General features: G+C 49.6%; 1 protein-coding gene across 2 annotated transcripts; it reads right to left on the reverse strand.

The window, feature by feature from the left end:
* Positions 1 to 328: 328 nt before the first annotated feature.
* Positions 329 to 5,916, reverse strand: NEIL1 (nei like DNA glycosylase 1). 2 transcript variants are annotated; one of them, XM_038766969.1, is made up of 8 exons: positions 5,341 to 5,916; positions 3,210 to 3,329; positions 2,990 to 3,053; positions 2,766 to 2,865; positions 2,434 to 2,558; positions 1,854 to 1,921; positions 1,514 to 1,727; positions 329 to 947 (listed from the first exon to the last, which is right to left on the reverse strand). In XM_038766969.1, the coding sequence occupies exons 1-8, from the start codon at positions 5,757 to 5,759 to the stop codon at positions 870 to 872; spliced, it is 1,188 nt and encodes a 395-aa protein (XP_038622897.1). In that variant the 5' UTR covers positions 5,760 to 5,916; the 3' UTR covers positions 329 to 869. The 2 variants fall into 2 exon arrangements, with proteins under 2 accessions (XP_038622897.1, XP_038622898.1); XM_038766970.1 differs by lacking the exon at positions 2,434 to 2,558.
* Positions 5,917 to 13,426: the final 7,510 nt, after the last annotated feature.

Genomic DNA, 13,426 nt, shown 5'->3' on the forward strand with positions numbered 1-13,426 from the left:
AGACTCGTTTGGAGAACTGGGCTCTGCTCTTAATCCCTGTCCCTCATAATCAGAACAGACAGAGCAGGAAGATGGTCCACGCTGGTGGAAGACAGACAGTGCGAGAGAGCCACAGCGGGCTCGAATGAGCAGAGCAGGGGGAGACTGGGCCAGCCCCACACCGACTCCCTCCCAACACCCCCCGTGTGTATTCCACCTACCTGTGGGTCTTCCCTTTAACCAGCACAGCCCAGGCCCCCAGCCCTCTGATCTGCCCTCTGTGCCAGCTGATTCCAGACAGCTGTTGCGGCTGCCCCAGGGAGCACGAGAGGGGAGGAGGGGGCACAGGCCCGCTTCAGAAAAACTTTATTGTCGGTATTAAAAATAGAGCAGGGTCCCGCAGGGGCAGCAGAGCATGGCAGCGCACATCGGCGAAGAGGAACCCAAAAACCTCAGCAAGAAGAGGGTGCCGTTTCCTGGGCCCGAGGCTCCAGCCAGCCCCTCCTGACCTGAGCCACGAGAGCCCAGCACACGGCTACACGTTTAGGGCAGTCCAGAATAAGAGCAGAAAGCTGCGGCCATAGAGGGACTTAGTCCTGCCAGGAGCCAAGATGAGGGGAAGGGAAGCCTCAAGGGGTGTCGCGGGGAGGGGAGCCCTGGGTGCAGGCACTTTCGGCAGTCATCTCCCACCCCCTACTTTAGGAGGAGGAGTGAAGGCAGAGTAGGCAGCACGAGACAGTAGCAGGGGGTGGATGGGGACCCCACAGCCCAACACCCCCTGGCACAACCGCCAACCCGCGGGGGATCGGGCGGGGAGGGGCTTCCGCCAGCCCCCTTGCTCCAGCCCACATCTCACGTGCTTGGCGAGGTTCAGGCTGGCACCGTGCCCATCACGGGGGGCAGCGAGGGTGGGCAGAGCAGTTCGTTAGCTTTCTCCTTTTTGGGTTTTCGACGCCTGACGGCTGAGCCTAAAAGAGAAGAGGCGGGAGAAAGTGAATGGGGCGTGGGGCTCCGGGAACTTGGCACACAGAGGTAAGGAGGCAGGGGCGAGCTGGCCTCCGTCCCCTAAATCGGCAATCCTGTACCCCCCCTTTCCCACACTGAGATCTCCTTAAGCCCCCCACAAGTGGAGACCCCACCCCGGAGGGCTGACCAGTTTCCCCACAGGCCCCGCTCCGCCCCCACCTCCCAGCTGCCCACCCTGTGGGGGCCCCGCCCCAGAAAGTTCCAGAATAAACTTCCACACTCAGCCCCTTCCCTCTCCACCTTCCCAGTGTAGGCTAATGGAAGGCAGAAGGGGGTTTAGAACGGGAGGAGTGGGAGGCCCAGAGAATCATGCCTTTCCTGCTGAAGCCAACAGGAGTCTGCCTGGTCCAGGCTCCAGCCATCGGGCAGGAGAACGCCCCCACCATCCAAGCCAAGGGGGACAGCCCATCCTTTGGGAATCTCCAGGCGGGAGCCGGGAGAGCAGCTCTGGAGCAGGAGAGGAGAGGGTGTCTCCAGGTGGACCCCCCCACCCAAGCGGAACACCTACCTGAATCCCGGCGTGGCCGTGGTGGTACCCTCTCCCCGGTGGCCAAACTGTCTTCGGGGGCAGTTGGTTTCCTCCGGCTTCTGGTCCGGATTCTCGCCTCTTCCACCCGCTCCTCGGGCCCCGGCGTCCCAGTGCCGACCGTCTCCTTCCGCGGCTTCCTGCTCGAGCGTCGACCTGCCTTGGGGTCGTTTCTACGACGGGTGGGTTCCGTGTCCTGGACCCAGGGGAGTGGTCGTCAGCCTGGCCCTGCCTCAGTGCCCCAGTGCCGGATGCTGGGCACAACTGATTGGGCGGGTGAGGTTTGGAGTGGGGTGGATACCCGGGGTCACGGGGAGCCTACCTCTGCGTCGGTGGTGTTGGGGTCAGGCCTGGCTTTCCCCTTGGGGCGACTCCCTCGGCGTTTCTTTCCTGCAGGATGCAAAGGACAGTGGCCAGCTGTACTCACACGGGTTCAGCGGGTCAGCTCAGTCCTGGCTCAGTCCAACTGGTCCTCCCCCAAGCCTCTGGGCAACCTAGCCAGCCCCCAGGACGGACGGGGAAGCCCGACTCCTTGGTTCATTCATTCATTCAATAGCGCTTACTGTGTGCAGAGCACTGTACTAAGTGCTTAGTGCTGTACTTGGTTAAGGATCAAAGGTCCCCGGCACCAGAGACTCTCACTGCCCCAGTGCCCGCTCCCTTTACCACCACGCTTACCCAAAATCCCTCTAGGGAACGAACACTAGCTCACCTTTGGGGGCCAGGGGCCCAGGATCGCCCTGCGGGGAAGCAAGCACACATTCAAATCCCAGCCTCATCCATCACCCTGATCCCCCCGACCCCCGGGTTCACTCCCTTGCCCTCTAGGGGCCCAGCTTCCCCCTCCAGCCCCCACCAGGGCCATGCCCCTCGTCCCACCCTCCCCGCAGCGCGGCTCCTACGTAAAACCAGATGGTTCTGCCGTGGCTGTCCCGCAGCGAGCTCATGCCGGGCACGGAGTAGCAGCGCAGCCAGGTGTGGAAAGCAGCGAACTCATCCTCTTCCTCTGTGCCATAGCCCTTGCCCCCTGGGGACCGGGGGTGGGGTGGCTTAGGGCCTGGGGCAGCTCGCTCAGCCCTGCTCTCTCCCGCTTTACCTCCTCCCATCCCAACCCTGACCAGGGGTAGCCCGCCTCCCCGCACGGCTCAGGAAACGAAGCGGTCGGTGGGGCAACGCAGAGCCAGCTCCCTCCCTTTCCTCCTCCCCCCGCCTGTGCCAAGGCAGAGGCCCTCACCCAGGTGAGTCACCTCCATGGGCACCGTGTGGCACAGCTCCAGCAGGTCTGGGTTCTGCAGCTTGGCCTTCACCTTCTGACTCAGGGTCAGCTCCGAACTCTGGCCGGGAGAAGGGGGAGACTGAGCAGCTGCCTCCCTGTTGCCCCCCACCCTCACCAAGGGGCACCCTCCATGGTGGTCTCCTCCTCCTCCTCTCACCCACCCGCCCGGGCACCAGGCTCACCAGCCTGCGTTGCCGCAGGGCCTCCAGCACGGTGCGGGCCTTCTCAAAGGGTGGGATCCTCAGCCTAGCAAGAGGTCAGCGGTGGGGGGAATGGTGGAGCTGGGTTCAAATCCAGCCCAGAAAGTGCAGCTCCCCGTCCCTCCCTCTGCTGGGGTCTCAGGGCCGAGCCGCGGTTCCCCGCACCCCTCCGGCCGGCAGACGAGGGACCCCGGCCGCTCACCGGTACAGGATCTCTGCCCGCAGGTAGTTGCCAATACCATTAAAGAATCTCTGGTCCAGCAGGGCCTCGCAGATGGGCTTGTTGAAGACCTTGTCTTCCAGGTTCTGGAGTACATTCTCCCTGCGGGGGTGAGGGTGGGCAGGCTCAGGAGAGACAGGTACCACCCTCCTCCCTCCTCTCACCCCCACCTAGCCCCTGGCACAGAAAAGCCAGATTCCTCTTCTCCTGGCAACACGCAAAGGAATCAGCCCTGCAGCGGGTCTTCATAATGAAACTACAAAATTATAGGATGAAATTAGCTTTAATTCCATTCGTTCTGTCGATTTTGACCCGTCTACGTGTTTTGTTTTGTCGTCTGTCTCCCCCCTTCCAGCCTGTGAACCCGTTGTTGGGTAGGGACCGTCTCTAGATGTTACCGACTTGTACTTCCCAAGCGCTTAGTACAGTGCTCTGCACACAGTAAGCGCTCAATAAATACGATTGAAGGAATGAACTACGCTGATTCAATCCCAGGCGCTCCAAGGGATTCCCTTCAGGGAGAGAACGCCGAGGGGCGTGTGACTTTGGGCAAGTCACTTAACTTCTCTGGGCCTCAGTGACCTCATCTGTAAAATGGGGATTAAAACTGTGAGCCCCCCGTGGGACCACCTGATCACCTTGTAACCTCCCCAGCGCCTAGAACAGTGCTTTGCACATAGTAAGCGCTTAACAAATGCCATTATTATTATTATTATTATTAGAAGCAGGCTTGGGGACGCAACAGGAAGAGCCCAAACCTCCTAAGACTGTAAAATCCTTGAGAGCAAGGGGCATGTCCTCTACTGTGTGTCCCTATGGGCTTAGCTCAGTGCTCTGCACACAGTGGGCACCCCGTAAATATGGATGATGGATACAACCAGCACAGGCTCTTGTCACCCTCTCTGATAAAGAATGAACCTCTCGGCCCAGGTTCCCATAATAATAATAATGATGATGGCATCTGTTAAGCGCTTACTACGTGCAAAGCACTGTTCTAAGCGCTGGGTGGGATACAAGGTGATCAGGTTGTCCCACGGGGGGCTCACAGTCTCAATCCCCATTTGACAGATGAGGGAACTGAGGCTGCGAAGTGAAGTGACTTGTCCAGCGTCACACAGCAGACATGCGGCGGAGCCGGGATTCGAACCCACGATCTCTGAGTCCAAAGCCCGTGGGCGGGGGGCTGCTGAGTCCTGGAGGACAGCTTAGGGGTCAGCACCACGTCCGCATGATCCTGGCCCACAGGGGTCAACACCACCCTCTTTAATCGCTGGGCCCCAGGGCCCACACACGTGGGGAGGGTCAGCGGAGCGTGCGTGCCCTAAAGAGGGGCAGCCCCCCACCCTACCTACTGAGCCCCCCACTGAGCATGACTCAGTGGAAACAGCCCGGGCTTTGGAGCCAGAGGTCATGGGTTCAAATCCCAGCTCTGCCAATTGTCAGCTGTGTGACTTTGGGCAAGTCACTTCACTTCTGTGGGCCTCAGTTCCCTCATCTGTAAAATGGGGATGAAGCCTGTGGGCCCCCCGTGGGACAACCTTGTAACCTCCCCAGCGCTTAGAACAGTGCTTTGCACATAGTAAGCGCTACCTCATCTGTCAAATGGGGATGAAGACTGGGAGCCCCCCTGTGGGACAACCTGATCACCTTGTAACCTCCCCAGCGCTTAGAACAGTGCTTGGCACATAGTAAGCGCTACCTCATCTGTAAAATGGGGATGAAGACTGGGAGCCCCCTGTGGGACAACCTGATCACCTTGTAACCTCCCCAGCGCTTAGAACAGTGCTTTGCATATAGTAAGCACTACCTCATCTGTAAAATGGGGATGAAGACTGGGAGGCCCCCATGGGCCAACCTGATCACCTTCCTTCAATCGTATTTATTGAGCGCTTACTGTGTGCAGAGCACTGTACTAAGCGCTTGACCTTGTAACCTTCCCAGCGCTTAGAACAGTGCGTGGCACATAGTAAGCACTACCTCATCTGTAAAATGGGGATGAAGACTGGGAGCCCCCGGTGGGACAACCTGATCACCTGGTAACCTCCCCAGCGCTTAGAACAGTGCGTGGCACATAGTAAGCGCTTAACCAAAGGCCATCATTTTTTTTTTTTACCTAAACTTCTGGTACTCCTGGAGGACGCAGGGCCCGCGGCCCGCCTGCCAGGTCCCCTGGACCTCCCAGCGGCCGAAGCGGCGGACGTCCACGAAGCAGAGGGCGCGGCGGCAGGGGCCTGCCGTGTAGAAGCGCAGGTGAGCGTGCCGGGGCAGGGCATCGGCCGGGACCAGTCGGAAGGAGCCGGACATGCCGAAGCGGAACACCAGGTCCGTGGGGCCGGTCCCGGTCAGCGGGGTGAGGGTCAGCTTCACCTCCTTGCCACGCGACGCAGCCGAGATGCAGTAGGAGCTGCTGCAGAAGGGCACCTCGGGATTGCGGCTGACGGACGACTTCTCCACCGGCCCCGTGAACACCAGGCCCCGGCACGCCTCGTTGACGAAGCGGCCGGCCAGGTACAGCTCGGGGCCCTCGGGCATCCTGCGGGCAGGGGAGCTGGGCACCGACGGACGGAACGACGGGTCCAGTGGCGACGGGCTCCGGCGGCTGGAACGAGAAGTCCAGTGGCGAGGGGCTCTGGGGAGGCAGCTCACTTCGCACCTTTGGGCCTCCGTTTCCTCATCTGTAAAACGGGCATTCAATCCTTGGGCCCACTGGGAGCCCCCTAATAAGTATAATCAGTCACACGGCACGCATTAGAAGCCAGGTCCTTTTGCTTCCCAGGCCCGTGCTCTATCCACTAGGCCACACTGTTCTCCCAAACTAGGGTTGCTGAACATCATCATCAACATCATCATCAATCGTATTTATTGAGCGCATACTAAACTCTTAACTGAAGAGTTAAGAGAGGACACCTACCAACTTGAAACTCGCTAGGCACCAAGAGAAGCAGCGTGGCTCAGTGGAAAGAGCCCGGGCTTTGGAGTCAGAGGTCATGGGTTCAAATCCCGGCTCCTCCAAGGGTCAGCTGTGTGACTTTGGGGAAGTCACTTCACTTCTCTGGGCCTCGGTTCCCTCATCTGGAAAAATCAATCAATCAATTGTACTTATTGAGCACTTACTGTGTGCAGAGCACTGTACTAAGCGCTTGGGAAGTACAAGTCGGCAACACATAGAGACAGTCCCTACCCAACAGCGGGCTCACAGTCTAGAAATGAAGACTGTGAGCCCCACCGTGGGACAACCTGATCACCTTGTAACCTCCCCAGCGCTTAGAACAGTGCTTTGCACATAGTAAGAGCTTAATACATGCCATTATTTTTATTACTATTATTATAAAAATTACGGTATTTGTTAGGCTCTTACCACATGCCAAGCACTGTTCTAAGCGCTGGGGTAGATATAATAATAATAATAATAATGATGGGATTTGTTAAGCGCTTACTATGTGCAAAGCACTGTTCTAAGCACTGGGGAGGTTACAAGATGATCAGGTTGTCCCACGGGGGGGCTCACAGCCTTCATCCCCATTTTACAGATGAGGTAACTGAGGCCCAGAAAAGTTAAGTGACTTGGCCGAAGCCACACAGCTGACAAGTGGAGGAGCCGGGATTTGAACTCTGACCTCTGACTCCAAAGCCCATGCTCTTTCCACGGAGCCACACTGCTTCTCTATTATTTATTTAATAATTATAATATTTCTATTTAATATTAAATTAACATTGAATTATTTTTAATATTTATGTAATATTTCTTGAGCACTTACTGTGTGCAGAGCACTGTACTAAGCGCTTGGGAAAGTACAATATAGCAATAAAGAGAGACAATCCCTGCCCACAACGAACTCACGGTCTAGAGGAGGGGAGACAGACATCAGTACAAGTAAACAGGCATTGATAGAAAAAAGTAAAATTACAGATATAAACATAAGTGGCGTGGGGCGGAGAGACTGAAGGGTGACACAGAAGGTAGTGTGGGAGATGAGGAAAAGCGGGGCTTAGTCTGGGAAGGCCTCCTGGAGGAGGTACACCTTCAGTAGGGCTTTGAAGGGACACACACATATTTATATAAATATATATATATAATAATAGTAATAATGGCATTTGTTAAGCGCTTACTATGTGCAAAACACTGTTCTAAGCGCTGAAGCCCTGTTCTAATATAACGACGGTATTTGTTAAGCACTTACTATGTGCCAGGCACTGTAGTAAGCACTCAATTCAGAAATCATCGTGGAACACCTTGGCATTAAGACCGATAAGAAAACAGAAAGAAATGAGGAGATACTTTTTTTTAAAATTTAATTTAATTATTTTTTAGAAAAAAATCAGACATGAATTTCCCCCATTTTCCCTAGTACCTATGATGGCGGTTAAACAAATGTGAAAAGTACAAAGAGTAAGTGGAAATTCCATAGGCAAAAGATTTAAAATGAGTTCATACTGCCAAAAGAGATTAAGGGCTAAAAATATGAATTAAGCCTTTTAGGGTTTTAAAGATCCATCCAGCTTTTACGCCCTCCCCTCCCAACCTAAAAGAAACAACTAAATTGAAATCTTAAAGACTGGGACTTTTCTTCACATTTTCACTGTCAAATTTCACTTGGAGCTTTGTGAATCAATCTTAATTCCGCCACGATTGGTTGTTAATTTTGTGCATTTGGGTTACGAATGAGCATTTCTGCTGATGACCAGAGGGAAAACGACGCAGACATGGAAGGCTTGCTCAATTTTTATAAGCTTACCAATATTTGTTTTGTGGGAGCCAATTTGTACTTCCCAAGCGCTTAGTACAGTGCTCTGCACATAGTAGGCGCTCAATAAATACGATTGATGATGATGATGATGGGAGTCCTTTTCTCCAAGGAGCCTGGAGTTCTGGGGTAGCTCTTATAAATTTTTGCCTATCTTTTCCTTCTGTCATTGTGTCTGTGTCCCAGACTGAGCCCCCTTTTTCTTCTCCCCCATCCCATCCTCCCTGCCCTACCTCCTTCCCCTCCCCACAGCACCTGTATATATATATTTGTACAGATTTAATACTCTATTTATTTTACTTGTACATATTTACTATTTTGTCAGTGATGTGCATCTAGCTTTACTTCTATTTATTCTGATGACGACACTTGACACACTTTATTTTACTTGTTTTATTTTATTTCACTTTATTTTTTATTTTATTTTATTTTTATTTTATTTTACTTTATTTTTTATTTTATTTTATTTTTCTTTTATTTTACTTTATTTTTTATTTTATTTTATTTTTATTTTATTTCACTATTTTTTATTTTATTTTATTTTATTTATTCCACTTTATTTTTTATTTTATTTTATTTTTATTTTATTTCACTTTATTTTTTATTTTATTTTATTTTTATTTTATTTCACTTTATTTTTTATTTTATTTTATTTTTTATTTTATTTTTATTTTATTTCACTTTATTTTTTATTTTATTTTATTTTTATTTTATTTCACTTTATTTTTTATTTTATTTTATTTTTATTTTATTTCACTTTATTTTTTATTTTATTTTTTTTATTTCACTTTATTTTTTATTTTATTTTTATTTTATTTCCCATTATTTTTTATTTTATTTTATTTTTATTTTATTTCACATTATTTTTTTTTATTTTATTTCACTTTATTTTTTATTTTACTTTATTTTTTATTTTATTTTTATTTTATTTTATTTTACTTTATTTTACTTGTTCATATTTACTATTCTATTTATTTTATTTTGTTAATATATTTTGTCTTGCTGTCTGTCTCCCCCTTCTAGACTGTGAGCCCGTTGTTGGGTAGGGACCGTCTCTCTATGTTGCCAGCCTGTACTTCCCAAGCGCTTAGTACAGTGCTCTGCACACGGCAAGCGCTCAGTAAATACGGTCGAATGAATGAATAGTAAGCACTGGAGTGGATACAAGCAGATCGAGTTGGACACAGTCCCCGTCCCTTGTGGGGCTCACAGTTTCAATCCCCATTTTACAGATGAGGAAAGTGAGGCCCAGGAAAATAAAGGCCCATGGTCACACAGCAGGCAAAGTGGCCGAGGCGGAATTAGAACCCATGACCTTCTGATTCTCCCAGGCCTGTGCTTTATCCACTACACTTTATAGAGAGAGAGAAGCAGCGTGGCTTAGTCAATTCAATCGTATTTATTGAGCGCTTACTGTGTGCACAGCACTGGACTAAGCGCTTGGGGAGTACAACTCCAGGAGGCCTTCCCAGACTTATAATAATAATAATAATAATAATGGCATTTGTTAAGCGCTTACTATGTGCAAAGCACTGTTCTAAGCACTGGGGGATAGCCTCCTTCCCCTCCCCTACAGCACCTGTATATATGTTTGTACAGATTTATTACTCTATTTATTTTACTTGGACATATTTACTATTCTATTTTATTTTGTTAATATGTTTTGTTTTGTTGTCTGTCTCCCCCTTCCAGACTGTGAGCCCGGCATTGGGTAGGGGCCGTCTCTAGATGTTGCCAACTTGGACTTCCCAAGCGCTTAGTCCAGTGCTCCGCACACAGTAGGCGCTCAATAAATATGATTGAATGAAGTCGGCAACATATAGAGACGGTCCCTACCCAACGATGGGCTCAGTCTTGAAGCTTATCACTAGGGGTTTAGTGGTAAAATCCCAAATTTGGGAGTGAGAGATCATGGATTCTAATCCCCACTCCCTCACATGTCAGCTGGGTGACTTTGGGCAAGTCACTTCACTTCTCTGGGCCACAGTTCCCTCATCTGCAAAATGGGGAGGAAGACTGTGAGCCCCCCGTAGGACAACCTCATCACCTTATAATAGTAATAATAATGGCATTTATTAAGCGCTTACTATGTGCAAAGCACTGTTCTAAGCGCTGGGGAGGTGACAAGGTGATCAGGTTGTCCCACAGTCTTAATCCCCATTTTACAGATGAGGGAACTGAGGCCCAGAGAAGTGAAACGACTTGCTCGAAGTCACACAACTGACAAGTGGCAGAGCCGGAATTTGAACCCGTGGCCTCTGACTCCAAAGCCCGGGCTATTTTCCATTTAGCCACGCTGCTTCTCTAGTAATAATAATAATAAATAATGATGGCATTTATTAAGCGCTTACTATGTGCAAAGCACAGTTCATTCATTCATTCAATCGTATTTATTGAGCGCTTACTGTGTGCGGAGCACTGTACTAAGCGCTTGGGAAGTCCAAGTTGGCAACATATAGAGACGGTCCCTACCCAACAGCGGGCTCAGTCTAGAAGGGGGAGACAGACAACACCACAAAACATATTAACAAAATAAAATAAATAGAATAGAATAAATATGTACAAATAAAATAGAGTAATAAATATGTACAACCATGTATACCTAGAGAAGCAGCGTGGCTCAGTGGAAAGGAGCCCGGGCTTTGGAGTCAGAGATCATGGGTTCAAACTCCGGCTCCGCCAACTGTCAGCTGTGTGACCCTAGGCAAGTCACTTCACTTCTCTGGGCCTCAGTTCCCTCATCTGTAAAATGGGGATGAAGACTTAGTAAGCGCTTAGTACAGTGCTCTGCACACAGTAAGCGCTCTATAAATACGATTGAATGAAAGGACTGTGAGCCCCCCGTGGGACAACCGGATCACCTTGTAACCTCCCCAGCACTTAGAACAGTGCTTTTTTTATAGCATTTATTAAGCGCTTACTATGTGCAAAGCACTGTTCTAAGCGCTGGAGAGGTTACAAGGTGATCCGGTTGTCCCACATGGGGCTCACAGTCTTAATCCCCATTTTACACATAGTAAGCGCTTAACAAATGCCATTATTATTATTATTATTATTATTATCATTATTATATAGCGCTGGGGGATGGTTACAAGGTGATCAGGTTGCCCCACATGGGGCTCACAGTCTTAATCCCCATTTTACACATAGTAAGCGCTTAACAAATGCCATCGTCATCATCATCATTATTATTATTATATAGCGCTGGGGGATGGTTACAAGGTGATCAGGTTGTCCCACGGGGGAGGGGGGGGGGGCTCCCAGTCTTCATCCCCATTTCACAGATGAGGGAACTGAGGCCCAGAAAGGTGAAGCGACTTGCCCCCAGTCGCCCAGCTAAGTGGCAGAGCCGGGATTTGAACCCGTGACTTCTGACTCCAAAGCCCGGGCTCTTTTCCACTGAGCCACAATGCTTCCCTAGCATCTCCCCCAGCGCTTGGCACATAGTAAGCGCTTAAGAAATACCGTCATCACTATTAGGCTATTGTCCCTCTCCCTCCCTTCCTCCCTCCTTCCCTCCGGGCATGCGCAGTACCTGCACTCCGCTCGCGCTCCGGCTGGCAGTCCTAAAAAGTAGGACTTCCGGTGGGGGGGGCTGAGGGCCGGCTCGGCCCCAAGGCCTGCTGGGAGTTGTAGTTCCTCACCGGCCCCGGCACCCCCGATTGGCTCAGGGAGCGGCCGTGACGTCATGGGGGGCCGCGCGCAGGCGCGCCTGGGGGCGGCCGGCCTATAACGGGCGGCCTAAGAGTGGGAGGGAGGTGATAATACTAATAATGATGGCATTTATTAAGCGCTTACTATGTTCTAAGCGCAATAATAATGGCATTTATTAAACGCTTACTATGTGCAAAGCACTGTTCTAAGCGCAATAATAATGGCATTTAAGCGCTTACTATGTGCAAAGCACTGTTTTAAGCGCAATAATAATAATAATGGCCTTCGTTAAGCGCTTACTATGTTCAAATCACTGTTTTAAGCGCAATAATAATATTGGCATTTATTAAAAGCTTACTATGTGCAAATCACTGTTCTAAGCGCAATAATAATAATAATGGCCTTTGTTAAGCGCTTACTATGTGCAAAGCACTGTTCTAAGCACAATAATAATAATAATGGCATTTATTAAGCGCTTACTATGTGCAAAGCACTGTTCTAAGCGCAATAATAATAATGGCATTTAAGTGCTTACTATGTGCAAAGCACTAGTCTAAGCGCAATAATAATAATAATGGCATTTATTAAGCGCTTACTGTGTGCAAAGCACTGTTCTAAGCACAATAATAATAATATTGGCATTTATTAAGCGCTTACTATGTGCAAAGCACTGTTCTAAGCGGAATAATAATAATAATGGCATGTATTAAGCGCTTGCTATGCAAAGCACTGTTCTAAGCGCAATAATAATGGCATTTATTAAGCACTTGCTATGTGCAAGGCACTGTTCTAAGCGCAATAATAATAATGGCATTTATTAAGGGCTTACTATGTGCAAAGCACTGTTCTAAGCGCAATAATAATAATAATAATAATGGCATTTGTTAAGCGCTTACTATGTGCAAAGCACTGTTCTAAGCACAATAATAATAATGGCATTTATTAAGCGCTTACTATGTGCAAAGCACTGTTCTAAGCGCAATAATAATGGCATTTATTAAGCGCTTATTATGTGCAAAGCACTGTTCTAAGCGCTGGGGGATACAAGGTAATCAGGTTGTCCCACGGGGGGGGGGGGGGGGGGGGCTCACAGGCTTCATCCCCATTTTACAGATGAGGAAACTGAGGCCCGGAGAAGTGAAGTGACTGGCCAAAAGTCACACAGCCGACAGTTGGCGGAGCTGGGATTTGAACCCATGACCTCTGACACGTGCTTGATACATACTGAGCACTTAAATACCACAATTGTTCCTTCTTTCCATTCCCTTTACCTGCCTCTTCTCCACTGAGTCTGCTCCTGTCTCCTGAGGCTGACATAACATCACACTCTCCAGCTGCCATGAGGCAGTAGACCAGTTGGGAGTTGTTGGAGTGAGGTGGGCGATCACAGGAGCAGAACCCCTTCCCCACAAGCACCACAGATGGTACAGCAGCTCGTTTGGGCAAGTAAGTAAATCAGCAGAGAGTGGCAGGCTTGGCTGGCCATGCACTTGACTCCAAGGCCAAGAGTGTCTGCACAGGAAACACAAGCAGCAACAATATGCATGTGTGTTGTGTGTGTGTATATTTTTAACCTCCCTCTGCAGCTGTTTAGTTTTTACGGTACAAAGGAATACAAACAATAGTGTTTCAGATATAGCTTATAAGAATTTCTGAATATTAAATCGCGTAATTTCTCCCCCTGCAGCTCTTTGGTTTTTATGGTATGAAGGAATACAAACAATAGAGTGTTTCAGATAGAGCTTATAAGAATTTCTGAATATTAAATCGCGTAATTTCTGCACATGGAATTTCTCATCT

This window comes from Tachyglossus aculeatus, chromosome 26, assembly GCF_015852505.1.
Source record: "Tachyglossus aculeatus isolate mTacAcu1 chromosome 26, mTacAcu1.pri, whole genome shotgun sequence".
Classification (NCBI taxonomy): domain Eukaryota; kingdom Metazoa; phylum Chordata; class Mammalia; order Monotremata; family Tachyglossidae; genus Tachyglossus; species Tachyglossus aculeatus.